The 27,751-nt window shown below is 35.4% G+C and overlaps 2 protein-coding genes and 1 pseudogene across 25 annotated transcripts; 2 read left to right on the plus strand and 1 right to left on the minus strand.

Moving 5' to 3' along the window:
- Positions 1-236: 236 nt before the first annotated feature.
- Positions 237-14,043, minus strand: LOC107805768 (homeobox-leucine zipper protein ROC1-like). 22 transcript variants are annotated; one of them, XM_075222663.1, is made up of 11 exons: positions 13,881-14,019; positions 12,146-12,222; positions 11,988-12,049; positions 8,890-9,004; positions 8,469-8,649; positions 8,084-8,360; positions 5,600-5,751; positions 4,522-4,646; positions 2,330-2,440; positions 735-1,377; positions 237-648 (listed from the first exon to the last, which is right to left on the minus strand). In XM_075222663.1, exons 4-6 carry the CDS (start codon positions 8,920-8,922, stop codon positions 8,137-8,139), a joined length of 438 nt encoding a protein of 145 aa, XP_075078764.1. In that variant the 5' UTR covers positions 8,923-9,004; positions 11,988-12,049; positions 12,146-12,222; positions 13,881-14,019; the 3' UTR covers positions 237-648; positions 735-1,377; positions 2,330-2,440; positions 4,522-4,646; positions 5,600-5,751; positions 8,084-8,136. The 22 variants fall into 22 exon arrangements, with proteins under 22 accessions (XP_075078764.1, XP_075078777.1, XP_075078767.1 ...); XM_075222676.1 differs by having other exon boundaries at positions 8,465-8,649; XM_075222666.1 differs by having other exon boundaries at positions 11,959-12,049.
- Positions 14,044-14,209: 166 nt separating this feature from the next.
- On the plus strand, positions 14,210-27,540 carry LOC107805769 (diaminopimelate epimerase, chloroplastic). Of its 3 annotated transcripts, none has more exons than XM_016629847.2 (10): positions 14,210-14,586; positions 16,422-16,589; positions 19,528-19,598; positions 23,347-23,404; positions 23,655-23,834; positions 24,324-24,408; positions 25,112-25,171; positions 25,290-25,363; positions 25,504-25,630; positions 27,401-27,540. In XM_016629847.2, the coding sequence occupies exons 1-9, from the start codon at positions 14,296-14,298 to the stop codon at positions 25,618-25,620; spliced, it is 1,104 nt and encodes a 367-aa protein (XP_016485333.1). In that variant the 5' UTR covers positions 14,210-14,295; the 3' UTR covers positions 25,621-25,630; positions 27,401-27,540. The 3 variants fall into 3 exon arrangements, with proteins under 3 accessions (XP_016485333.1, XP_016485332.1, XP_016485331.1); XM_016629846.2 differs by lacking the exon at positions 27,401-27,540 and adding an exon at positions 25,738-26,210; XM_016629845.2 differs by lacking the exon at positions 27,401-27,540 and having other exon boundaries at positions 25,504-26,210.
- Positions 19,634-20,587, plus strand: LOC142164568 (ABC transporter F family member 1-like; annotated as a pseudogene).
- Positions 27,541-27,751: the final 211 nt, after the last annotated feature.

The raw sequence follows: 27,751 nt of genomic DNA on the forward strand, positions 1-27,751 counted from the left end.
ATGTTAAATCTTAACCTACTATTTTTGGGTTAGTTGATTGTAAATTAAAATATGGGTTATAAAATTGAAAAGTAGGGATCCCAGTTGTTCTTATGTGAAATTTTCCCTTTAAAAAATACAAACAGTATAGGAGTTTTATAGGCAAAATAGTGGATTTAGAAATACTATTTTGTTTCGGGAGGGGTGTTTTAGACCAACCGTATATTGACATAGGATGCCAGTCATGACTAATGAGCTTGAGAATGAGTTTGATTGTCAGTAGTAAGTATTGAAAGCAGTTCATAGTTCTATACCAAAGATACACGCACACTACCGTTGGAGGGTTTCGACATACACACTTCATAGCTTGGTAACCGTACAAATGTTTTCTATCTATGTGAAAGCAACAACTCTCCAAAGAATTGTACAGGAAGTGTGAATCTAAATATATCAAAATGTTGTTCCTATGTACTCTTGGTTAAAAGAGACATTTGCCATGGCAATACTCTAAACTTCTCTTCAGTCTATACTGGACGGCATCCCACCGGGTATGACTGCAATAGCCTCTAGAATTTAAACTCAAATTGCAAAACCAAACTCATAAGCAGAAACAACAATGTCGGACAATATCTGTCATGCTTGAAACTGTTGCAGAATGTCACCCCTCACCTGCAAATGAGTTGAAGCTAAGCATATTTACACTATAAAGAAGCTACCCAGAAAGAATAATTGTTAAACATATATGATGCTTCTACCATTCCATGTATACTCCAGCAGTCCAATCCTTTTGATATGCTCAAGCAATCACAGAGTACACGTGCATATAAGATTATAAGACTAAGCTCAATAAATCACCTTTTTCTTCAAACAAATTAATCACACACAATTTGTCATGTAATGACATGATTCACTTCGAAATGTACGAAGCATACATAAAGAGGTATTGGAAGCAACTTAACATATGACAAATAGTAAGAGAAGCAAGTTTGTTATTATTAACTAAACCAACCTTTTACCTGCACCGGATCCCCTTTACTCTTCAACCAAGTTACCTTCTTTCTTTTGCTTCATTGACATTCTATCTACCCCTCTATTTCAAGGCCTTTCTCTGCACTTTTTATTACAGTTAGTAGTTCTCTTTGATTTTCTCCATAGCTAATTCTTATGGGTTTACTGTTTTGACATCACTTGTTGGATGAAGCACATGATAGTGCGTTTATTTACTGGGTAAAAATGAAAAGACAAGTCTTTATGCTTATCAAAAAATAACGAATAGACAATTCTTTATCTGGAGACACTTAGCGGAAGAAAAATCCTTTCATCACTGTTTCCTAATACCACTTAGTTCAGCCCAATCTCTGCCGTGCAAACTCCAAACACCCGCAAATTCATAAAACCCTGCAAACATCGGTACCACTATTGAGCACTCGCAGAGTCCTAAAACAAGGGGGAAAACTGAACTCCAAGAAAAGGGTTACACATAGATAAAGCAAGATCTAGAATATTTTAGAGCAAGGTCGAAAGGGAAGTGAAAACTTTTGTGTTGGCGGTTAAAGGCCTTACTACAGGAATTCAAAAAATAAATAGAAGACAGACAGATTGAACTCGCCGGGAGCCCTGATCCCCATCATCTATTGCTGATGTAGCCCATTTAACAGACAAATCAGAAGAAATAAGCAAGGAGCTTCTGAGGAAGAGCACACAACGATGATGATCGAGAGAAAAAGAGAGAGAGAGCGAAGGGGATAGAGAGAGATCCGGAGGGAGCAATGGAGAAAATGAGAGAAGACCTCAAACTTGGCAAATCAGTTCCCGATTAAAAAGACACGTCAAATCACAATAGGCAATTAGTGAAAAAGACTAAAATACCCCCAGTTTTGAATTTTTTTCCCAGAAACACACACGTCGAAACCTTCTCATAGAGAATGCAGAGAATCCTATAGAAAATGTGACTTCACTTAAGATAACTGCAGAAACCATTGTACCAAAAATGAACCCAACTTAGAAGAGATTAAGATAGTAGCTTAAAACTCTCCAATATCACTTTATAGTTTGTTGTCAGCAAAATTTCAAACAAATTATAGCATTTCGCCAAAGAGCTGTTTTTAGTTTTTCTGGCATATAAGTTAGAAAAATTACAAATGCAAATGGTTATATCAGACTTCATAAATGCATGTAAGTGCAAAAGATAAAAACCCATGGGAAGTGTTCAACCACTATTTACCTCAGTGGTTGGAAGTAAACAATCAACTATCAACAAATAAACCACGACACTCCATTATCGCGCTAATTTGTTAGCTTCTCTGGTCAGAAGCGAACTAAAAAAGTTAGGAATAGAAATGAGTCTTACCTCACAAGGACGAATACGAGCAGATTTATGATATAGCATCCCATTCCTATAGATGTTCCTCTAAATTTTTTCCCTTTTAGCAGCATAAAGCCCAACCAAGTCATAGACATCCTAATTTTAAAGCACGTTATGCACCATTAAAAAACAATCTGTGAGCTAGGAAAAATATGAAGCAGGAGAAGAAAGATTACAACACTGCATAAATACATGAAACAGATATAAAGACACAGCATATTTGATATTGATTTCTGTAAATAGGAAACTCTTTTGGCAAATTTTTTCTTCCATAGTAGTTTCTACTATATCCACGTGAATGTGGAAATAAGCCAAATACTCTTCAGCTAAAATCTGCTTCTCTCTATGGAAGCAACCTTGTTAATAATACACCATATAATGGTTCTAAGAGTATGGACTCTCTCAAATAGAACATATTACATGAACGACTATACCATACTATAAAATCACATACTAATACATAAATCACAAGTTTAAATGGTCCAAATGAACATACGGCCTTATGCATTCATACAAATAAACACAAAATATTCTGCAACATATCTTATAAATTTGTTGTGTTCTTTCATGATTTTTCCAAAATGAACCAAATGTTTCTTTGTTCGTCCTGTTCAAGTAAGGTCATTCACTACATTATGATGTACACCTAGGAAATTTGATAACTTAAACATTTAAGAAACAGGATGCGTTCAATTTTTTTTCCTCCTCCAAACAGTAGTTCTTTTTACTCTTCCAACTTCCCCAGAAAGCAACAGGGGATAAGAAGCAATTCCACGCTGAAACTTTTCACTATTACTATATAAAATTGAAGAATTCTAACCATCATGACGTTATAGCTGAAATGAGTGTATAAAGAGGCATAAACCAGTAGACATAACGAAAAATCATAAAACCCCAAGTCAAGAAAAGAAATTCAAAAGCAACTTTACCAACAATCGTTACTTCTATGCCAATAGTTCATTAACAATCTAAACAACGATTTTCAGTAAACATCGACAAAATAGAGAAGAAACATGTGTAAAAAGGCTTAACAGAAGTAGGTATGACAAACAAAGTAGTAATGAAGAGAGGTTAATGTATGACTTATAAGTGTAACGAAAGGATAATTCATACAAAAAATATCAAAACTTACTCATAAGAATGAAAAATCGATTTTCTATATATACCCATTAGGAGACGGGAAAAGCAACATGGAACTGCAACTATATAGACACACAAGCAACGACATGGATTTATAGACACTGATAGATCACATTGGAAGCTCAAGGACCCAACCTTTATGAATGAAAATAATGCACAGTTCAGGAACATAAGTGCTATAGAATATGAGATTTAACTTTGTCATCCGGAAATAAATGTAGATCTTTTGATGTATTCAGAATAGTAAGAATCATGCCATAAGCTTAAGAAACGTTTTATACTGAGTGGCTATATGCAAGACTGTGGCTATATGCAAGACTGTGTTGCCCTTCGTGTAGCGCTCAATCAATACTGAGTCGTCACTATTCAGTATTTCCTCCTCGACCAAAGAAGTATCTTGCCCAATAGTCATATGAAGTGCAGTTAGATGTTTTTTATGGATATTGTATCTGGATGTTGCTCCTTTAGTGCTTTTACAATATGTAAGCAAATACTTGGCAGTTGTGTTTAATGCAGTCTTTCCATTCGTCCTAACAATTCTTAGGGAGCTCACATTTGCATCTAAAATGGATTCACCATATCTACATGTCCAACTACAATATGTAAGAAAATACTTGGAGCTGCATACTTTGCAAAGCCTAGGCCACATGGCCAACTTGGTATACAAATTAAGTTAAACAGAGTAGAATGACGTGGTTGCAAGTGATGATTTGGAATTTTATCATCTTACAGTGCATCGAATGATAAAATTTGAGCTGCAAACAATTCCATAAATAAAAAAATTCTAAATTAAGACTTGTTGCATCTTAGCCTCTGATTTAGCACCTACAGGAGTTGTAGCCTTTGATTTAGCATACATCAGCCATGAAATTACAAAATAAAAAAAGTACTGATAGAATACAGAAAACCAAGGAAGTCCAATACTCAGCATGCTTATAGTTTAAAAACACACTTTTACCACTCGATTTAACACACACTTGAGGTTACGCTTGTTACATTAAAGATTCAAACACTCAAGAACAGATATGTTTACGTACATGGGACAATCCTCTAGCTAACCAAAATGCATGTCTGATTGACCTTCTTTCTTTCCACTGCAATCTTTAATTAACATCTCAAGATGTCACCTGAAAGGTAAAGTAGTATCCTACTTGCACTTTTTCTGTGAGAGAAGATGCATAAATGCCCATTCAAATGCATAAAACAGAAGATTTTTTAAGGCAAAAGAGATGTTATCAAATAGAAAGTGAAATAATCAAGCAGAAAATCATAATTAGCAGGTAAAGATGAAAGTAAAGGCTGAAAAGAAACATATATTTAAATGGAACCTCTCCGCTCCATGTATCCAAACAATCAATGATTTTAGTTAGAGGAATGAATTAGATAAACCACTCAAATTCTTTTTGATTGAACCTAGTAAAAGATTCTGCATCGATTAGTTTTTTTCTCTTCTTTTGATAAAATAAATGAGGAGGCTGTACTGGAAACAACATCTCTATCTTCTCAAGGTAGGGGTAAGATCTGTATATACACTACCCTCCCCAGACCCCACTCGTAGGATTATACGGGGTTTATTGTTATATAAATGCTTGACAAATCCATAAATATATTGCAACTATTTCTAGCCTCTTAACTTGTTATGTCAAAATACGGAGGCTGTACTGGAAACAACATCTCTATCTTCTCAAGGTAGGGGTAAGATCTGTATATACACTACCCTCCCCAGACCCCACTCGTAGGATTATACGGGGTTTATTGTTATATAAATGCTTGACAAATCCATAAATATATTGCAACTATTTCTAGCCTCTTAACTTGTTATGTCAAAATACAAAACTTAGAAAACTCGTTCCATGAGAATTGTCTGATATTTGTTCTATAATTTTTCCCTTTCCCTGCTTTTTCTTTCTCAATTCAAATCTATCATTAAAAACAAAATTATCATCTACAAATATCTTACTAATTATGACATGTCTAAATGCATATAATGTAATTGAGGATACATATGAGGCATGTATTTGTTGTCAAATAATCATAACAGATACAACTAATAGTGAATTAAAATCTGCTCTCATACATCCTGAGAGCACACTATAAGATATAGTAACAACTTACATGAATAGCTTTTTTTGTTTAGCATAACATCAGAAAAGCACCGTTCCATATCAACATCAGGTTTTGAAGGAACCAAATCTGAATGCACATGCTAATATTTGCACTACTTTGTAGATTTCCCCTTCATTTCATACTTTTTTCTCCCAGTAAGTCTGCAAAATATAAATTTTAAAATCTCGATGTTAAACCCATTAACATTTTTCATAAACCCATTAAGTACCCCGTTAACAAAATTGAGAAAATCGACACAACTTAACCAAGTCAACCAATTGTGCATAAAAGAAACTGAATTTAAATTGATATGAAATCAGTGAAACTTTAGGTTTAAGAAATAAAAACAACGACAAATTCAATTGCAAAAGGCAAAAGCACAGTGGGACGGAGAGAGAGAGATACCAGCTACTTGATAAGCGATAGATTTATCTATAGGCGAAGAAAGCAGAAACTGATCGACCATGAGAGGAAAATAGAAACAAAAATGGAAAAATGAAATTGTAGGCTTTAGGGAAAGTGGAGAGGCATGATTCTAACAAGAGGACACGTAAGTAGTTAATGGGTAAATATCAAACTGCAGCTTCTAATGAAAGGACACACATTTAGCTAATGAGAAATGTCTGTAAGGCCCTAATTTAGAATTTATTGACTTTTAAGCACCCATGTCGAGAGTCTTTCTCTTCTATAATACTAGATTTTTATGGCCCGTGAACAATGCAGCTTAAACATTCCAATGCATGCGAACAATAATCTAACCTAAATCTCTGGTGATTTAAGCACAGCTATAGATACGAAGCAAAAGGAAACAAATCCTACCTGAGTCGATGACAAAAAGTAAGCATTAAGGTTGGAAAATATCGGCCTTGGCCAGTTCCTGCTGATCTCTCAGATCTAAAGCGAGAGTTTATACTTACCAACTAATAGACACATCAATTGATTCTGTATTTTTTTCCTCCTGATATTCTCTTTTTACTTCTTCCCAAAGAATTAACCTTACTGTTATTTTGACAAAGTTACATTATTTTTTGAAAAGGCACAAAGATACATTATCTCAAACGTTGAGTCACTTCCAGGTGTGCTTACGCGAGAGCAAAAGTTAAAGGAACAACATCAGCATCTCTAGATCCTCATCAAAACTCCGCCAACTTTTAGAGTCATATAATTCTATTCATATAGGTGTAGGACAATTAAAGCTGAAAGCTAAATTGAGAAAAGTAGTCACAAGCAGCATCAGGAAAAATCCCCAATAGACATATCATAGCTTTTCTTCGTAACTAACTTATTTTGTTGTCTACATCAGTAAGGATAACCATTCAGTCCATGAATGGTAGAATTGCTTGATCTCATTCATGATAGGGTTGTGTGAGTTGATCTCTATTATCCTCTCGCTAGACATATATCTATGTATGCTAGAACCATATAGAGCTTTAGCCTTCAAAAGTCTCCCCGTGTAGCAGTAATAAAACACCACTGAGATCTATGACATGATTAAAAACGACGACCTTGTCTTCACATCAGTACTGCTCTCTTGTAATATCTGCATGTTGTTTTTGCTTGAGATTGCACTACTCTGCATATTAACAACCAAATATTGGAATGCGCGCTAATTAGTTAATCCATATAGTGATTAATTATTAATTTGTCACGACCCAATTTTCCCATGAATCATAATATGGGAAAAGAAAGTAAAAGTGAAGATTATATTTGCTTATATTCACTCTCAATATGGAGACAGAGTTGCCTGTTTCCCTGCCATTAGCAATATGAACCAATCTCTGAATAACACCTCCATTGGATAGTATATCCCACTGTAATTAGGAAGGTAGAAGTACAACAGTTAGGCTTTAATGCTTCAAGTAAAAAAAATATTTAAGATATCCAACAAAAAATTAGATGCAAGATAAAGCAGAGGTGGATCCATGATTTAAATCTTATGGGTTCAACTTTCAAGGTTTTTTTAGCATTAAACCAATTATAGTTTTAAAGTTATGGATTCATATCTACTATTCTTCAATTTTAATGAATTTTTATATATAAATTTTTACTCCGTGTCGAAAGTTATGTGCTCAATTGAACCCGTAGCTTGAACACTACATTTGCCCCTGAGATAAAGGATACTTGTGTAATGCTTCGATCCTTTTAATTCTTGTAGAATGTTATCTCTGTTTCAATTTAGATGATATATTTCGCTTATCGAGAGTCTATCTGACTAAATATTGAAGCTAAATTAAATTAGTTTAACTTAGTATTTTAAAATTAAAATTTAGATATTCAAAAACTACATGAAAAGTACTATAAGTTGTAATTTTTCTCATGTCAATATGATAATAAAATATATTTTAAAATGCTAGTCAAACTTCACACAATTTGACTCTTACTAAGCGAAATATGTCATATAAATTGAAACTGAAGGAGTAGTTTCATAAAAGAAGAGGAAACAAAATTTAGATATTCAAAAACTAAACGAAAATGACTATATACAAAGCGTACCTCAGTCCTAGTGTTTTCATCATGGAGAAAATCAAACACTGTTTTCGAAGAAATCAGGAGCCAGAAGGAAGTAGCAGCGCACATGACAATGCTAGGAGGTCTGCCTGGAACATTAATGCTTTTCCTAAACATGATTCGAACATCATTTTCTGAACCACACTTCCTGAGAGAGTTGTCCATTGATGAGCTGTTGTAGCACTAACTCCAGAACAATAGCTAATTATCATTCTCTCTGCTAGCTTCAACACACTCTTTCTTCCCTCTGGACCTCCTAATACTGTATAGGAAAATGAATAAAAAAGATAAGAACGTCAATTCAGGAATTTAAATTCAAGAACTAAATTTTGTTTTTCACATCATTCAAAAAGTGTGTTATTGTACCTACTCATATTAGTCATGTTATCGTCGGGTAAATTTGTGGCCATCGCACTTGCTAGCCATTCACATTGTCTATCCAAAGTAGCAATCCAACGCTTTGCCCCGAATGCAAGGCCAGAATTTAAAAGAGGCTTGTAAATGTTATAAATTGCTGTATCATCTGCCTCTACATGCTCAATCCAGGTGACCTAGAGGTTGGTAAAATGTTGACTAATAAGAATTCGAATTCATAATCTCAGAATTTAAATATGGACAAACTTGGTAGCAACATTCTTTTATTTTATAACTGAGAAATCTTTGAAAGCTAGATGGTTCATGGTTCAAAATTTGGTAGATAACGAGCCCATTTCTTTACCATTATCCACTTAAATATCAGGCTTATAAGTCCAAGCTACATATGGGTTGTATGAATATATAGAAGGTTTTACCTTTGAGTAACCAATTGGCATTTCTTGTTCCATCAACACTTCGTTTACAATATCTTACGAAGTAGCAATCTCGAGTTGGAACCTGTGGAAATGGTACTTGAAATTCTGCAAATATCTGCCAAAACAGTGAATAGGTGACACAAAATTAGAGAAAGGGAAATTTTACATGTGATTTCATATTTGATGTTAGTCACTTTTCATCTGTAACATATTGCGTACATGTGAAATCACATAATCACCCCTGTTCAAAATATATAAAGCTCCGGACAAATTTGATGCTAAGTTAATTACTCTAGTTTCAAGTCTAGCTCTTTTAGTAAAGAAATTTCACCGATTTATACATTTTTTTTCTTGCTCTCATAAATACCATAGGCTTAGTGGATGATGGATGCGTATATTGTAGAATACCTATAGTAACAGAAAAGGATAAAAAAAATTCACTTGTTTCAGTCATATCATCAAACGCCTTGACTGCACCAAAAATATTTTATGTTCCATTACTACTGTAGGACAATAATTACATTCACATGTGGAATACACAAAAGAAGATGAACAACTCAATAAGCAGAAAGATTCTAATATCAGTAATTGCTAAGTTCATCCTTAAAGAACCCATTTACTCTCGAATCACAATTTTACAAATAAGTTCATCCTCAAAGAACCCATTTACTCTCAAAACAATCTTATACAACTAACACCAGAAATAACAGTATATCACAAATATGCATCTATGTAGCTATTTTCAAACATCAAATAAGATACAACTACTGAATGCATATATAAAATCCAGCAAGAAAGAAATCCAAAAAACAGGAAAAATAAAAAACTAACAAATACCTACCAAAGTCCCATTACCAAACAAAGGAAAAACTGAAAAAAGGTCATAGACATACACATACAGCACATGCCACAGAGAAGCTGGATTCAAAATGGAGAAATTTGAATGAAAAACCAGAAGCGAAAGCGTTAAATATTAGGAGGAAAAATTGGAAGAGGATTCGTGTCATTGAAATCAGCAACAACTCATAAGGATTAGCGAAAAGTCAAATTACCTTAGTCTGGCCAAGAAGCAATAGAGCACAGAGAGATGAAGGAAAGGGAAAGTAAGAAAGAATGAATTGCAAGAGTCTGTTCGTGCTTTGGGTTAAGCTCAAATTACACACAAGACAAAAACCACAGAAGAACTGATGCGGTGGAGGTCCAATTTTGGGATTAAAGCAGATGTTGTTAAAGGTCCAAACTGCCCTTGAACAAAAAATGAAAAAGACAGCTAAGCAGGCACATGGAAACTCAAGTTCTTCTAATATACTAGGTCGGGTTGCCCGTGCTAGCACGAGCCCAATATTATTATATTTTAAACTATTTTTTTCTAACTTTATTTTGATATAAAATTGTATATAATAAAATTGATGCATGGAAGTTAGTATCAAATCAGACGCAACCCTGCATGCTAACTGCCGATATTATTTACATTTTGGCTCAAAATATACATTCTTTACATACAACATCACATTAGTAGATGCTTAAAATGATAGTCTTTACATTATATATGGAATAGCTATATAAATATTGACTACCAATGATGTGTGTTTAATATCTTCTTGGCCTTTTTCGTAGCATTTTTTTGACAAAAACACCTATAAACAAAGAAGCAAGACAATACACATCTGCTGAAGTGAAGTTGCTAAAAGTTGAAAAAAATAGGACACATACAAATGCATAGAGAGGAAGCACTCTCATGAATCTCAACAAATATAAATTGGAAAGATCAGACTTAGTAATTTGAGAGAACAAAGCATATCCAAAATGTTCTATCAGAACATTCTCTAAGTATATAACTTACATACTTCTATAATTTCAATAGTTTATTAAATCTAGGTATTTGTGGTTAATGTAGAGATCACACTAACCTTACTGTTTTCCATAGCTCTAGACCTTAGTTGAGGGTTATTGTTATTGCATGTCATCTATTTTATGATTTTTAGGATGCTGTCATTATTTCTATGGTTATGTTGACAATACTGATGAATTGTCTTTTCTTGTTTTATTTCCATCTTCCTGAGCCGAGGGTCTATCGGAAATAGCCTCTCTGCCCTATCGGGGTAGGGTAAGGTCTGCGTACATACTACCCTCCCCAGACCCCACTTAGTGGGAGTTTACTGGGTCGTTGTTGTTGTTGTATTAAATCTGGGTATTTTTGGACAGCGTGAGATACATCCCATCTATGTGTAGGCTCATTCAAATAGATAGCTACCAGAGATAGCTACCAGAGATGCTCTGAAAGAAAACTGCTAATTATATTAGTTTAGCCTTACATATTTATCAAAATTACGACTTTACCTGCGCGCCAACTATATTGGGCTTTAAGTACTGATTTTGCAAACCATTAAGTGGTCTAATCAAGCCAAAAGCTTTCAATCTCACAATGGCTCCTGAATCATAGATATATCTAGAGCAATATAAGAGTAAAAAGCTTTCTTGAAGAAAATAACAAAGAAAAAAAAAACTAAGTTTTTGCACTACCCTTACCTCATTCTTAGAGCTAAGAAATACTCACAATCTTGAAGATTTGAAATGGGTATGAGGCAAAAAGGAAGAGAGAAAGAAAACCAATAAGAGAATACTCAATGCCACCTTGAAAACACAATCAAGAAGAGCACTTTAGTGCAAGTCCAATAGCTATCAAAGCAACATCTGGTTGATCGCACAAAAGACCATAGAGAGAGTAAATCTTGGCTTATAATTATGCCTTTCAAATTTCATTTAGTTATTGCGCAAATGTTAGTACTACTGACTTAGACTTTTAAATTTTAATAAGAGTAAAATAAAATATTACTTTTCTTCCCTGTATTGTATCTATTGACTATTATAGATTAAGTATTTTATGGGGAATGAAAAGTAACACTAAAAATTAAATACGTTCGGGAGAAGTACTCTCATTTCATGGAGAGTGAAATGTGCCAAGTTCCCAGATACAATCCAGATGTCCACATGGATTCAACATATTCAATGGACCCATAAAAAAAATGTTAACCCAAAAAAGGGTGAGAGAGAGAAAAGAAGGTATACTGATTTTAATCCTAGAGCATGTAGCACACCTTGATTTTTATACTTCTCATACAAATGAGAGAGCTCTGTGTAATTTTATGTCGTCAACCCACTGAATCCCACAATTAGTTTCTCTGGTCAGAGCACTAAATAATAGTAAAGTTATCCTGAACCTTAAGCATGCAGTCACAAATAGAGGAGAGAGTACCATCTGGAAGCAACATTGACAATTAAACGAACCTCTCCCTTAAATGTGCTAAATGGAACATCTTTTCCATCAATATCCTGCATCAAAACATAATTTATCAATCTACTGCACAGCAAAATCTAAACAAATCAATATGAAACAATCTTATCTCTTTTTAGATGAGAAAATATTTTTGCTAGTATCTCTTTTAGCATAAAAAATTATAAGCAAGTTCCATTAAGTGATGTCAAGATGAGTAAGGATGTTTCGCGATATTGCTATAGTAGAGATTCCAATGGATAAATGACGAAACCAAGAAATCTTTGATTCCTTTTTTGATCATAAGTTACATCAAGAATCATATGTTATTTAGATAGTGAACCATATAAGCAATCAATTATGTCATATTTTTTAATAAAGATCAATCTTGTTCTAGTATAACCCATAACTGTATTATGATCTATTCTGATAGATCGACCTCCTCTATTCAATGTTGCAGGGAAAAAAGCCTTCGGGCATATCAGTTTTCTATATAAAAGAGAAGGTTTTCCAGGTCTTTTACGCTTGGCATGCCAGTGATCCATGGCTTCGCTGAGAACTGCTCCTTCTGCCTTGTATTTTAATTTAATCTTATTCCACATTTAAAACATATGATAGTATGAGCCAATTTCGAGATCTAATCTATCAGTTCCTAATGATAGCATACATCACAAAAGAAGAAAATACAGACACAGACACACAACAAATTCATACAAGAATTTCACTAAAAGGATTCTGATAAATCCAAATGAAAAAAAGGATTCTCATATCCTTACAAATAAGAAAACATATATACAGAGTAGTGAATAGAGCACAAAGCAATGCACTTTGAAAAAATGGACTTGATTAAAAAAACATATTATCAAAATCACATTTTTCCTTTTAAGTTTTTTTATATAGTCTAACGAAGAACGTAACTTTGTATATCGATCACGAGCGAACCGAGCAAAAGTAGATTGCTAGTGACAAACCTCACGCCACGTTAATTTCTTGAGAAACAAATTTAATCTCGGATTCACCTTTTTCTCCTTCATTACCCGAAGAAGCTACGAAAGCATTCCTGTGCTTTGTTCCACCTTTTGGATTGTGAGGTTCAACTCATCTCTGAGTATCATTCCTCTCACGATAAGGCTCATATCAAGAGCTCGAACGGCCTGAATGAACTCACCAGCAATGTACATTCAGGAAAATCAAGCATTTGTTTGCTTAATTTATGCGCGATTTATTCTACACCAAATAACCAAACAATAACGGAAGACAAAATCCTTCATTTTTGAAATTCAAATCTTCAGCAAGAAGTCTAAAGCAAACAAAATTACTATCATGATAGGTTAATGTACAGTTATCCACGGAGTCACATTGGTTGGCTTATATATCAAAATGCCATCACCAGTAATTGGATAAAACAAAGAAAGGAAGAAAGAGAAGGAAGGAAAGCACTCATCATAGTACAGCAGAGGCCAAAAACACAAAGAGAAAAAATGCAAAAACCAAGAAATTGATAAAACGAAGGAAGAAAAAGAGAGAAGAAACCTTAACACCAATTCACAGGTACAACAAATGCCAAAACCAAAGAGAATGGAGAAATCCAAAAATCAGATAAAAGCTAATTGCCAGAGAGACAAAGAAACTATGGAGTAAAGCTGTAACAGAGCAATAATTGAGTAAAATGACTTTGAATCAAATTCAAATTTGAACGTCAGAAGGGAATTTTTACCTGATTTTGAATTGATCTTTGTCTCTGCTATGATTTGGTTATGGTGGATCGTTTCTTTGCTGCTATTTCTTGTGTCTGCTTTGCTTTGCTAACGGTGGATTGATTTGGTTATGGTGGAGAAAAGAGACACAGAGAGATGAGGCGTCCGTTCAATTCCACCTATAAGAGACACGTAAATTATATTAAAGTACTTAAATGACGAAATTACCCTTAGATTTGATTTTTGTGACACAAAACAGCCATGTCGAAACCACTAGCTTGACCTTGGTCAACCATATTCTCAATAGAAAAATAATAATAAGTAGAAAATATAATACGTAGAAATTACCAGGAGCTAAAAATTAAAGCCGAAATTAGAAGAAAGAAACGTTAAAATGCTTCAGGCAGGAAACCTACAATTTTGACTCTCACTCCAATGGCCATCGCCGCCGCAATTACGGTGCCTCTCACAACTCCAAGGCGCCGTTCTCTTTCTTCTACTTCCGCTAATCCCATTCGATTTTCTTCTCCTTTAACTGCACGACCGAAAAATCTCAAATTCACCGCCGGTAGAGGAACACAGTGCCCTAATTTCCGCATTTGCGCGGCATCTTCAATGAGAATCAAAGCTCCGGAGAAAGGTTCACCAGATTCTTTCCTTGATCGTAAGGAAAGCGGAATTCTTCACTTCGTCAAGTATCACGGCCTCGGCAACGACTTCATATTGGTAATACAACACAATACATATGAAATGCTCGATATGAATAATGTTTTTTTCTAGTTTCCGAGCAATTTGGAAATGCGGGGTCAATTTAAGAGATATCACTTGCTGCATTTGTTTCCCGTTATCTTGGTCAACTCCATCTATGTAAAGTTTCACCGTTTTGTAGTTTTGACATTCCTCCGTAACTATAGTTTCAAACAGTGGTCGTATCACTATTTATTCTTTTTCAAATATCTTTAATTTAATTATGTGGTATGTGTCGCTGACCCAACTAATCTGGGATTGAGGCGTTTTTGATTGCTGAGTTTATGTTTTCCCTGTTGCCAAAACTGAACAGGGCGAGGTTATCTTATTCTCATTTAATATATCTCAAAGTTCTTAGTTATCTTTTTTGTAATATCTCAAAGTGTTGATTGATTGGTCTTGGTGTTCGTTGGAAAGATGCAAAATTGCAGAAAATGACTTAGCTAGTTTTAAAAACTCGATTCATTGGTGATTTTTAAATCCTATATACTGGTTTGGAACTCAAAAGTTTGAGTCTTTTGCCAGAGTAGTAAATGTGGCATTGTTTAATAACAGTTGACAGTTTAAAATAGTGAAACTTTAGTATGTTACTTATTTGAATGAGCTTGAATTTTAAGGTTTGGAGAAAAAAAATCCTATGCTTTTGATAGTTACACTTTGAAAAAGGAATCCTATGTTTGTGAATCATGATTACCTTTCCATGACTGTGATGCTTTTTTTAAAAAAAATTGATAAGGTAAAGATTTCATTGAATAAGTACCAAGATGGTACACAAAAGTACATGAAAGAAGGCTCCAGAATAGCCAGTTACAATAACTTTCCAAGCATCTCAATAAAGTCGAAATATTGATCTACATTCTCCAAAATACTGCTCTTTCACCAGAAATACAAATTATGCAGACAATTGTTCTTAATTCTAGAGATATGTCTTCTTTGTCCTTCAAAGCATCGCTTGTTTCTTTCCAGCCATTAAGTCCAAAAGATGCATAGAGGAATGATTTTCCAAAATTGCTGCTGTCTTTTAGCTATTCTTCGACTCTGCCAGCTCTCCAGCAAACTCCTAACATTGTGTGGCATTACCCAGGATACCCCACAGATATTCAAGAAAAGATCCCAACACTGCCTTGAGATTTTGCAATGTAGAAGAAGGTGATTTGTAGTTTCCTGGTCTCTTTCACATAGATAACATCTATTACTTAGTGCAAAGCCTTTTTTCTGCAGGTTATCCTGGGTCAAACAAGCTCCCATAGTAGCTATCCACCCGAAACATGCCACCTTTACAGGTGCTTTAGTCTTCCAGAGTATCTTCCATGGCCAATCAGATTCCCAGTGTCCTATCTGCTGTTGTAGTAAATTGTAACAACTCTTGACTGAGTACTTCTTATCCCTACTTGCAGTCCAAATCAACGAGTCCCTCTTGCTTTCTTCCACAGCAACAGAATCCAATTGCTGTAATAACTGACATAAGTCATCCATCTCCCAATCATTTAGACCTCTTCTGCAATTAATTTGCCAACCAGTAGTAGAATAAAATTCTGCAACAGTCCCCTTTTTGTTAGTTGAGCAACTGAATAACGTTGGAATCTTGGAGCTCAAACATTCACTTCCCAACCATATATCAGTCCAAAACTTTATTCTACACCCATTACCCACTTCCAACCTTGTATAGCTGTGATGTTTTCGTATTTGGAGAAGTAAGTGTAGAAGCATGAACTCAGAGGAAAAGAGCCATGATTTGTTTAGTTCTTTGGTCTTTGATCTTTTATTTTGAGTGTTTGATTAGAGGCTCATCTTGTCCATGCTTGTTTGAGCAGGTTGACAATAGAGATACAACAGAACCTAAGGTCAGTCCTGATCAAGCTGTGAAACTATGTGATAGAAACTTCGGAATTGGTGCTGATGGCGTGATATTTGCAATGCCGGGTGTCAATGGCACTGATTATACCATGAGGATCTTCAATTCAGATGGAAGTGAGCCAGAGGTAATATTGCATGTTCCTGAAATTTAAATTTGATTGCATCTCTGTCTCTGGAAGGATTAATTTTGCTTATCTTTTACCTCTAGAAGTTGCATGTTTGTGTACCTTTGTGCAATCTATGATAGATGAAAGGAGAGAATTGTGGTTGAAACTGTCTTTCTTTTCATCCAGTCTCTCTCTATCTTCTATGTTTCTTATTTTCTTTTCTTTTTTGTCCAATTTTCTGTTAGCCGTGCCTTGGTTGTTGGATCTTATTTTCTACGTAGCTATTGCGTGAAAGTTCGGAAAGTATTATGCTTATAGCAGGCCTCAGGTACAGTAGAGTGCTGTGACATGTAATCAGATGACCTGTAAAATTGGCTGCTAAGTTTGCATATATCTAGTAGTTCTCAAACATATTTGTATGATTCATACCAACTTCTGTTTCTTTCTGATTGTTCATTTCCATAGTTGAGTCCACTGAAGATTTAAAGACTTCATTTATGAGACCCTATATGCAATAGATTCTTGCCTGAGCTACAAATTGTTTTATCGTTTATTCCCAGTTTGACACGTGCTTTTGAGGCATACTTATTTTATTTTGTTCTGTATGTGTGTGTTGTGGGTAAAAGGTTTATGCTTCCTGGACTCTTTAGTATGGCTGGAGTGATTGGGTCGACGCAACATTACACTGTGAAGACTTGTGAAGTCTTCATTTTCTAGAACCCTATTTGCAATACATTCTTGCCTTGGCCCGCACCACATGTATAGAAATAACTTTATTGTTTATGCCTAGTTTAATACAGGTGCTTTCTAGGCATACTTATTTTATTTTGTTGCGTATAATTATGCTGTGGGTAGGAATTGTTTATGCTACTTGAACTCTTCAATGTGTCTGGAGTAACTGGGTCAATAGTAGGTAAAACATATTAGATACCATTGACTCTGGTATCTACTAAGGTTCACGACCCATCTTTAACCTGTTATTACACCAGCGCGGGTAATTCAACATGCTTTTCTAAGGAAGCAAACAGCTAAGACGTCTCCTCCCCATTTGTGCGAACTTTTCACTTCCTCTAAGTAAGCTTTCCCAATCAACCAGTTAAATAAATGGAAGCCAGAAAAGTAATTGCAAATCTGAACAAATATTGGTCAACATTCAAGCAAGGTAAGATCATTTAAATGGGGTGTCTTTACCCCCCGGAAGATGATTATCCACCTATTTAAGCACTTTCCAGTACTAATGTGTTGTCTACAAGGAGGGGCACATACCTTTTCAGGATCCAAGTCAGAGATAGGTGGTGAATGAGTACACAACCTTTTTTCTTTTATTTATTTGTTTAATTTTGTTAGTGACTAGGGAGGTATAGTGTTGTGGAAAGGACCCTCCACCTCCAAGGCTCCAACCATGAGATTGGGGGTTTGAGTCGCCAAAGAAAGCAAAGGACTTGAGGTATTGAAATTTTTTAAATACAAAGTAAAGGACTTGAGGTTACGATCCTCAAGTCAGAGAGAAGACATCAAATGTTCCACTTTTGGCAAAAAAGAAAAGAAAAATGAATAGGAGTAATATGTATATGGAGCTTAAGGAGGATTTAGTGAAGGATGAAGAAAAGATCATGCTTATGTATGAGGGGAAGTTCCAGTGTCTATATTAGGATTGACGGTAAGCTGGATTCTAAAGGATTTTTTCTTCTGTAGGATTCAGTCACGATGCCCATTTTTATTTACTGATTTCTTTGGTTGGTGTTGATGAAGAGTGCATGTCCGAAACTTGAGGTATTGGATTTATTTCAGTCAAAGAGGTGCTGAGTATCAACCAGCTTGTGCATTCCATTGTTATCAACAGGCTACATACTTCCTGTATACGGGAGTTCTCTCCCTTTTGATTAATACAATTTATCTTATCAAAAAAAAATTCAACAGGCTACAGATCCTCAAGTCAGAGAGAAGACATCAAATGCTCCACTTTTGCCCCCCCCCCCCCCCAACACAAAAAGGGAACACAGTGTGAACTTGAGCTGAAAATATTTATAGGATTGGGGATTGTCATGAGCGAAGTCTAAACTAGTTATTTCACAGTCTCCCTTTGGGACTTCTGTGAAAATGCATATTCCGAAAAAGAAAAGAGAGCATAATAAGGACATAGTTTTTTAGGGGGGAAAACAAAACACTAATGGATTATATGCTAGTCAATCTGGACTGACCTAATACCTTATGGAACTTATATATTTTGAATATAAGAGAAGCAAAACACCATATATTTCACCTGTGTGGAAAGACTATCCTTTTCTCAGATCCGAATTTCAAGGTCTAGGCAAGTCTTACAATTTTCTCAAAGAAAAGATCTATGCAAGTCTTATACCTTCTGCTCTTGCACCTGGAAACTTCAGCTGAGTCCGTGTTTGCTCACAATGGAAGACAAACCTGCAATAGTGCTTGTATGAATGTTATTGTTCAACTTTACTTTGGTTTGTTCCTCAATCGTGTAATGATTTCTAAGACAATATATAGAGATCTGTGTTGAATATAGTCTTTTGTCCGTTTCATTGTTCATCTTATGAGAATTTAGATGCAGCCTATGTTTGTTTTCCAGTATTGCTTTCCATGTTTGGCGAAAAGAAAAAGGTTTTAAAAGATTAGAAGAATTGTGTTTGCAGCAAATTATGACCCTTTTCTGATGGAATATAAAAACAGGATTGAATGACTTTATTTTCATGAAACAGAAAACCACTTGAATATGTTGTTAGGTCATTCCTTCTTTGTCCATGTTTTTTCCCTTTCCCTTCTCCGATATAGAATGAAAGCAAGCCTGATAAACCATTCGTATCTTCATCCATACAGTGACGAAAAAGTGCCCTTTTTGTTATTCTTCTTTTTTTTAATTTTTTTTTTTTTAACTTTCACTCCATTTGAGTTGAAATTTGTGGTTGTTAACAATATATCCTTTGTGTAAATACAGATGTGTGGTAATGGAATTCGATGCCTTGCCAAATTTATAGCTGAGCTTGAGAACTCCCGTGGAAAGCGAAGGTCTCTACATTCTTTCTGATTCTATATATATAGTGATGTACTTTATAGAGCCTTCTATATTTGCCAAATATTTCCTGGTTTATGTTTTAGAAATTACTTTCTTTTACTTGTTTCTTTGTATTGAAAACTCCTGGATAAACTGAAGCTTTTTTGAACTTGCTTATTTGGTTGTAGAATCTGGTGTAGACCTAGTCATGTTAGCTAGACCATGAGGAAACTAGAAAACCAGGACATGATAACCTCATCTACAAGAACCTTGATTTTGGTGTAGATCTCGACTCCAGGACGGCACTTGTGGTTGTGGGGCCTGATGGAGCTGGAAGTAGCATACTGCTTAAGTTGATGATATGTGATTTAATTCCCACTGATGGCATGGTTAAGAAGCATAATCACCTTAGAATTGCGCAGTACCACCAGGACTCGGCTGGGAAGCTAGACATGGAAATGTCAGCTTACATGATGAGGGGGAGAGGGCAGCAATTAGGAAGTTTGGCCTCACAAGTAAAGCTCAAATAATGCCCATGGAGAACTTGTCAGATGGTTAACATTGTCCGGTGATTTTTGCTTGGCTGGCTTATAGGCAACCTCACATGCTTCTGTTAGATGAGCCAACCTACCATCTGGATATTGAGACAGTTGACTCACTTGCTGAGGCATTGAATGGAGGGTGGGGTGGGGGTGGTTCTAGTTAGTCATGATTTTAGGCTCATCAACCCAGTTGCCGATGATATATGGGTATGTGACAATGGGGCTGTGACACGGTGGGAGGGTGACATCGTGGACTTTAAGAAATACTTCAAACAAGAGCCAGATTGGGTGATCGAAGCAGATATTCTTTATGTTCAATAGTTATATTAGAAAGTGATGGTGTCACTTTTTCTTCTTATTTGTTATTCACTGCCAAGGGTAAGTGTGATATATTATCAGGCCCGTTATGCACGCTGACAGGGAGAAAGTAAAGATTTGTTGGTCACCCGTAAGAGTCAAGACCTAGTCATGTTAGCTAGACCATGCCTAGAGCTGATACTAGAGAGAGGTAGTGATTGTACCAAGTCATCGTATGAAATCTCTGGTTGTCGCTTAGTTCACAATTTCCACTGTCCACTCCAATGTCTTTACATATTCTCTTAGGTTTTGGTGAGGATACATGGCAGTGTATTTCTTATGTTAACATAATATTTGTCATGTATCACCATATTAGCGTTATGTTGTACTTCCTTTTGGGATTCTGAAAGCTATTACAACAACAACATACCAAGTATAATCCCATGATAGGGGGTGTGAGAGGTTGAAGAGGTAGAGGTAGGCCAAAAAAGTATTGGGGAGAGGTGATTAGGCAGGACATGGCGTTACTTCAGCTCACTGAGGACATGACCCAGGATAGAAGAGTGTGGAGGTCGAGGATTTGCGTAGAAGGCTAGTAGGTAGTCGAGAGTTCCCCGTTCTTTACTAGTAGTATTAGTAGCATTCTTGTATTTTTCGTATTCTTTGTTCTCTAGTATTTGTCTGTTGTTTTGTTCGCTTCGTGTATCGTATTTCCCTGATTGTTACTATTTGATGCTACTTTTTTTTTCGACTTCTCTTTTTCTCCACTTTTTCCTTATTGTCTTTTGTCTCCCTCTTCTTTCTTTCTTCTTTCTTCTTCTTCTTCTTCGTCGGTTCGTCCCTTCTCTTCCTTTTCACCTTTTCTTGAGCCGAGAGTCAATTAGAAACAGCCTCTCGACTTCTCCAGGTAGGGGTAATGTCTGCGTACAAACTACCCACATCCCAGCCTCACGTGCCCGAACCATCTCAGCCTCAACTCCCGCATCTTTTAAAATTCAACAGAGCTCCCATCTTTCTACTAGCAGTGCACCTTAAGTTCACAGGCTTGATTCTATGGAGCTTGTGCACATCCTTCCTCTAAACAAAAAAGTTAGTTGAAGTCACTCTCCAAATTGGACTGGTACAATCCAAATCTCTACCTTTAGAAAAAAGAATAAAGCATAAGAACAAAACAAATGTATGAAACTGAGAAGAAAAGGTCTTGCTCAAGACACTTCTCATGCTTCTCCTGCATAAAGCGGCCACAATTCACCACTCCAGATTGAAGGATTTCTCAATCAACATGATGACTTAAACAGCACAGTGAACCCTCCAAAGTTTTACTATATTTCTTTTTCTTCACGCAATTAAGCATGCACTACGGTTAGAATGCGCTATATGCCTGTGCATTAAACTTCTTGTTTGTTTCTGTCAAATCATAAATTGAGTTCCTAACATACAATCCTCGCCCATATTCTCATTAACTTTCAGATGTCTGAAGAAACTAATTCTTTTATCTGTCACAAACTTTTACACCTCTATAAGTAGCAGTCACTGACAGCTTGGTTTAACATTAATGTCGTTCAGCAAATATGGATGCCTTCGAGACCTTCAAGCTACACATTCTATGTTTGGTACCATGAAAATGAGGGTCATGGTAAAGGAGAGAGAAACTCATTGGTAAACCTCAATTGTTAGGTATAAAGGGAAACGGAGTGAAACACCGCAAGAGTTGCATACCTCTCAACATTACTTCCAAATAGACCAAGAAAACAACCATTACTCTTTTTTAATTCATTCCTCCAATCCTCACTCTTCCAACCAGTCAAGCACAGTACACCATTCAGAGAACCATAGTCAGAGTTTATTTGTTTGGGGTTTTAAGAATTTATAGCTTTTCCACATTTATACTCGATGCAAAGATTGGCAACCAATAGTAAATTCCAAGATGATGCTGCATATTCAGTATCTTTGTGAACTATTGAATAAAAAATTGTACAATAGACCCGTTTTTAACCAACATCTAGAGAACCAGTGGCATACTAGAAAACCATTACCTCTGATGTCTCTGTTTGCGCCATTAGAGCAGCTTCGGCTCTAGCGCTGGCCAATCGCCATTGAATTTGCCGATTATTCAGCAGCCTCAGTTCATGTGCATCAATGACACGATTCTCCCCAGCTTTTCCTCTTCTCGCATCGGCAGCAAAACTCAAACTTGAAGGCATAATGCAAGCATTATTAGGTATTGTACCCGTAACACCATTTCTTATTCTAGTAGGACTTGGCATACCCCTTGATAGAGAATTTGTTGATGGTGTAGCCATTACACCATTTCTTATTCCTGTAGGACTTTGCTTACCGCTTGATAGAGAATTTGTGGATGGAGTATCCGTAACACCATTTCTTATTCTTGTCGGACTTTGAAAGCTATTGTGGATTTAATTTTTCAAAAATTCTTCTTCTGTTTAAGTTTTTTTTTTATTATTAATAAAATATTTTCTGTACTTTGGCTATTAAAGTAGTATCATGAATGCTGTATTAGAACTCCTAAACACCAGATGATATTTTGGTTAATGTCTCAATGACCATATACATGAATATATTTTAGTGGCTTGGATGGTTTATGCATCTATCCATAATCAAAAAACAAAAGTATCTCTGGCCAGCTGTAATTTTACCAGTTGCATAAATATGACTACTGATCCAAACAAGTTTCTGCATAAAGTTAAAGGTGATAAAAATCTTTGGTTGCACCTTGTTTTTCAGTGCGCTTAATTAGATTCTGATAATTGATAGGTTTGATTAACTGTCAATATGATTGTTATGGCCCACCTATTCTGTTATATGCCTAAATTTGATAATAGAATTTGATTGCATCTGATGAATATGGTTTTCGTAAATAGTGTGGATTCTGATTGGCTGTCATGTCTTTTTAATCTTGTAGTTTCACCATACATACAGGGGCTGGACTTATTGTTCCTGAGATTCAAGAAGATGGAAAGGTAGATCCATTTTTCTCATCCATTTAAGTAGACTAAAGCGCTATTGCGTGGATTGAGCAGATTGGACGTGTAAGATCACATAGCCAACCCGACTATTGATTGACTGATTGTAGGAACTACTGCATGCTATAAGCATTCAGTATTATTGTTTTATTCTTCCTTTAATGATTTATTTACTTTGCATTAAATAGTAAAGCAATTACATGCGTTTACCTTTTTCTTCAGATTTAATATTTGCTTCGAATTTCAGGTTAGGGTTGACATGGGTGAACCCATTCTGAAGGCATCAGATGTGCCCACGAAACTACCCCCTAATAAAGATCAATCTGTTGTTAAAGCAAGACTAGATTTAGATGGAAGTGCTTGGAACGTCACCTGTATCAGCATGGGAAATCCTCATTGTGTCACTTTTGGTACATCACAAAACCAGGTATTCTTCTTTGGATTAATTCTAATTTGTATCATTTCTTTGGTACCAAAGGCTGATAGTGGTACCATTGTTTTTACGACTTGTTATAAGTAAAAAATGTTGTTATTCTTAAAGGATTCAATAAGCTATTCTACGAAATAAACAACTGAAGAATGTTACGGTAAACATTGTACCAAACTTTTCACTCTGTTAATCAGCTTCTTAAAAATCTCATATATCTAAGAAATCAAGTCAATTGTTCTGTTATTTTCTTAAGCTGAATCGGATTACAGTATTCTTTGAATATTCATTTCATTTTTCCCCCGTGAAATCTAGTCATTTCATTTTCATATTCGAGGAATTTAGTGGTTATCTCATGTATTCTTTCGTTAATTGACAGTATGCTTCTGCTTGTGCAGAAATAGAGAACAGAAATATTTGGCAATCTTGTGTCTCCCTCTCATTTTCTGGGCTTGATTGCTTTCCCTTTTTCTGTTTATCATGCAACAGGATTTGCAAGTAGATGAATTGAATTTAGCAGACATTGGTCCAAAATTTGAACATCATGTGATGTTCCCTGCTCGCACTAACACAGGTCAGTTTAAATCTATCAGTTTGGGAACTTTAGCCTCTTTAATAATGCAGGAGTATGATCTTCACGACAACCTTGTTATTTTCTTGTTATAAAAAGATTTTGAATCTCACAACAAGAATTTTTGGTGGCTCTATCTCATCTTTGTCTTTATTGAACTAGCATGATTTTTCCTTTGGAATTTCCTAAATCTAGGGGTCATGGATCCCTGGTTTTTTAACATTATTGTTCTTTCCTTTGGGATCTTTAAACTAAATGTAGCAGAATTGGTTTCTGTTATATACCTGAAATTCTGTTTTTGGTTGATCAGTTTGGTTCTCTACTACTACTTTGGCAAGCCATTTATGGTTATTGAACTCGATTATCATTTACGATCATAAAGTGATTGCGTAGTTTTCATTCAGCATGCATCATCCGTTCTGTTAGCACTTTCTTGAGTTGGATCTGCACTTAAGGTGCACTTCTGGCATCATTTTAAGCTATAACGGGAATCAACTCAAGTAATTGTCAAGTTTGTCATTTATGTTCAAGATGTAGCTCCCTGATCTAGAGTCCACTCAATTACTGTAATTTCATGTACTTGCTGCCATTGATATAGATAAAGAAAGATAACACTTAAGTCTAGGTTTGCACGCATGTTATAACTATTTGATCAGAATTTTTCCGACAATTTTATTTACATATGACATATTTGTTTGATTTGCAGAATTTGTACAAGTCTTCTCCCCAACACACCTTAAAATGCGTGTCTGGGAGCGTGGCGCAGGTTTGTTTTATGAACACAAAAATAGACCTTTAACACTTTAACTGACAAATAATTGATGTATTAGGTAGGCCAAGTTATCTATTAAATATAACTGTGTATTTAACCTTGGCGAGTATAGGTGCGACACTAGCCTGCGGGACAGGAGCTTGTGCCGTAGTTGTTGCAGCAGTGCTTGAGGGTCGTGCTGCAAGGGTAAGAAGTTGATAACTTTATAGGTTAATGTTGTAAAAATGAAAATCATGTCAAGTATGTCTATTTGTATCTGTCCCATATATTTATTTTCGTTATTGATTACTCCTTTTGATTATTGCCCTTTCCCATTCTGGTAATAGCGGTGTACTGTTGATTTGCCTGGTGGGCCTCTGGACATTGAGTGGAATGAGAAAGACAACCATATATACATGACAGGGCCAGCAGAGGTAGTTTTCTATGGGTCAGTTCCTCTTTAAGCCCTTGAATGTAAGTTTATTTTAACTTCATACATTCTGTAAGCTATTTAAATCTTTTAGATTTCATAAGTAAGCTCCAAATGTTTGCCACTTTGTTGGAAAATGAACGAAATGCAGAAGACTGGATCTTGGATAACCAGATTACTTTAATTGTTGCCTCAATTGAGCTTTTTCTTCTTTCCATATCCTTCTGCGGTGATTTCTCAAAGATGTAAACTTTTACTCTCTCCCATTTAGTCATTTTGAGGAGGCAGAGAAGTGCATTAGTTTCATATTGGTCGAAGTTGTATAAGGATCATTATTGAATGGAGCAGGCTATTCTTCTCATTGGGATACTCACACTCATAGAATTAATCGGTTGTCTTGAGGTTAGAGAAATTACATTAGGCATAGACCTGTACATACCACCTAGTTTACGCCATCAAGTTGTATCGTGTAAAGTAATTAGCTGAATTAAGAGGCTTTTTTATTATGTAATTACTCAGTGTATCGGAAACAACCTCTTTGTTGTTGTTGTTTGTAATTACTCAGTGTTCCACAGAGCACAGAGTACATGTTGATGGAAATATAGACATAAGGGCTGTAGATAATGAATAGCTTCCTTTAGTTTTTAGTTTGTGATTTTGCGTTGAAATAATGTTCACCTTCCTAACAATGAAAATTTCAGATACATTACATATGTTCTTCCCCGTATAAATTTTTCATTCTATTAGTAAATATAAAATGTACTTGTGTAACCCCATATCAGACTTGTTAAGAGTGCCAACAATCAGCATATGTTCAGGGATTATAAGTAAGAACTTTAAATTTTTGGTTGTGGGTGGTTTTCTTTTTTGGGTTATATAAGTGATAGATAGTTTCAAAGCTCAAAGGCAAATATTCTTCTGGGAAAAAGAAGAAAATAGAGACTTGAGGGAAGCAAGACCTGATTGTTCAAAGCTTTTTCATCCATATATGTTTTGAGAAAGTAGATTTTGCTACTCTATATCCTAAAGCTTTGTCATCCATAATTTTTTTAGAAAGTCCACTTTTCGATATACTTGGTTTAGTACTTTGCCATAGTCATTTACTGAACCAGTCATCAAATTTATACCAGAGCATTAGTAGTCTATGACTGACATCGAAATGGTTCAATGGTCTTTTTATTTGGAGTTTTATCTCATTCTCAAATCTCAAGTCTTGAAGATGAGTTCTTCAATTTTCTTAGTGTATATTAAAATGTGGCGTTTAGTAAGACTTACCTGATTGTTCATCAATTGACCAACGTTTCAATTTTGAATTGTATGGTTAGAGCAACACCATATTGAATATGATAAAGTTCTTATTTTCCTCCTTAAAATAAAAGAACAAGAGAAATTATTGAGCTGTTTCCAGCCATAAAGAGCTGAAATACACCATCTCCTGGAGTTTAAAAGTGTACTGTGTATTTCTTATACTCATTTGAGCTATATTCCAATTATTTTTCTCCTTTAAAACGACAAAAAAGAGAAGAAAGGAGATTCAAAATTCCTTTCCAAAAGGCAGCCCGGTGCACTAAGCTCCTACTATGCGCGAGGTTCGGGGAAAGGCCGGACTACAAGGGTCTATTGTACGCAGTCTTACTCTGCATTTCTACAAGAGCCTGTTTCCACGGCTCGAACCCGTGACCTTCTGATCACGTGACAATAACTAGTTACTTTCTCATTTTGTCAAATCAATTGTTAAGGCTTTTTTGGGTCCTTGTTTTTAAGTCAAGCTCTAGACTTCATTTAATTTGGAGTGTAACTAATTGTCTTTGTAGGAATTTGGACAATGGCTCGGTGGACGTTGAAAAAAGAAAAAGAGTTGTTAAGAAGTCTGTGGAACTTGTTTTTTGTAGTTTTGTTAAAGCTGAGTTAGAGTCAAAGCATGATAAGTCACTTCCATTAAACAAGAAAATTCTAGCTGGATATATATATATACTACATGGGGAATATAATGTAATCTAGTTAATGAGCTTTGCTCTGCGTCATTGCTTAGCTAATTAGGGTCATGTAGTTCGAAATCAGGTGATTCTAGGATTATAATTTTGGTTCCCTCGTATTATAACCATGGTATTATAATTCTCTTTCGCTATGGGATAATAATTCTATGATTTTGGTATAAATTTTAT

The sequence above is a fragment of the Nicotiana tabacum genome, chromosome 10 (genome assembly GCF_000715075.1).
Source record: "Nicotiana tabacum cultivar K326 chromosome 10, ASM71507v2, whole genome shotgun sequence".
NCBI classification, from domain to species: domain Eukaryota; kingdom Viridiplantae; phylum Streptophyta; class Magnoliopsida; order Solanales; family Solanaceae; genus Nicotiana; species Nicotiana tabacum.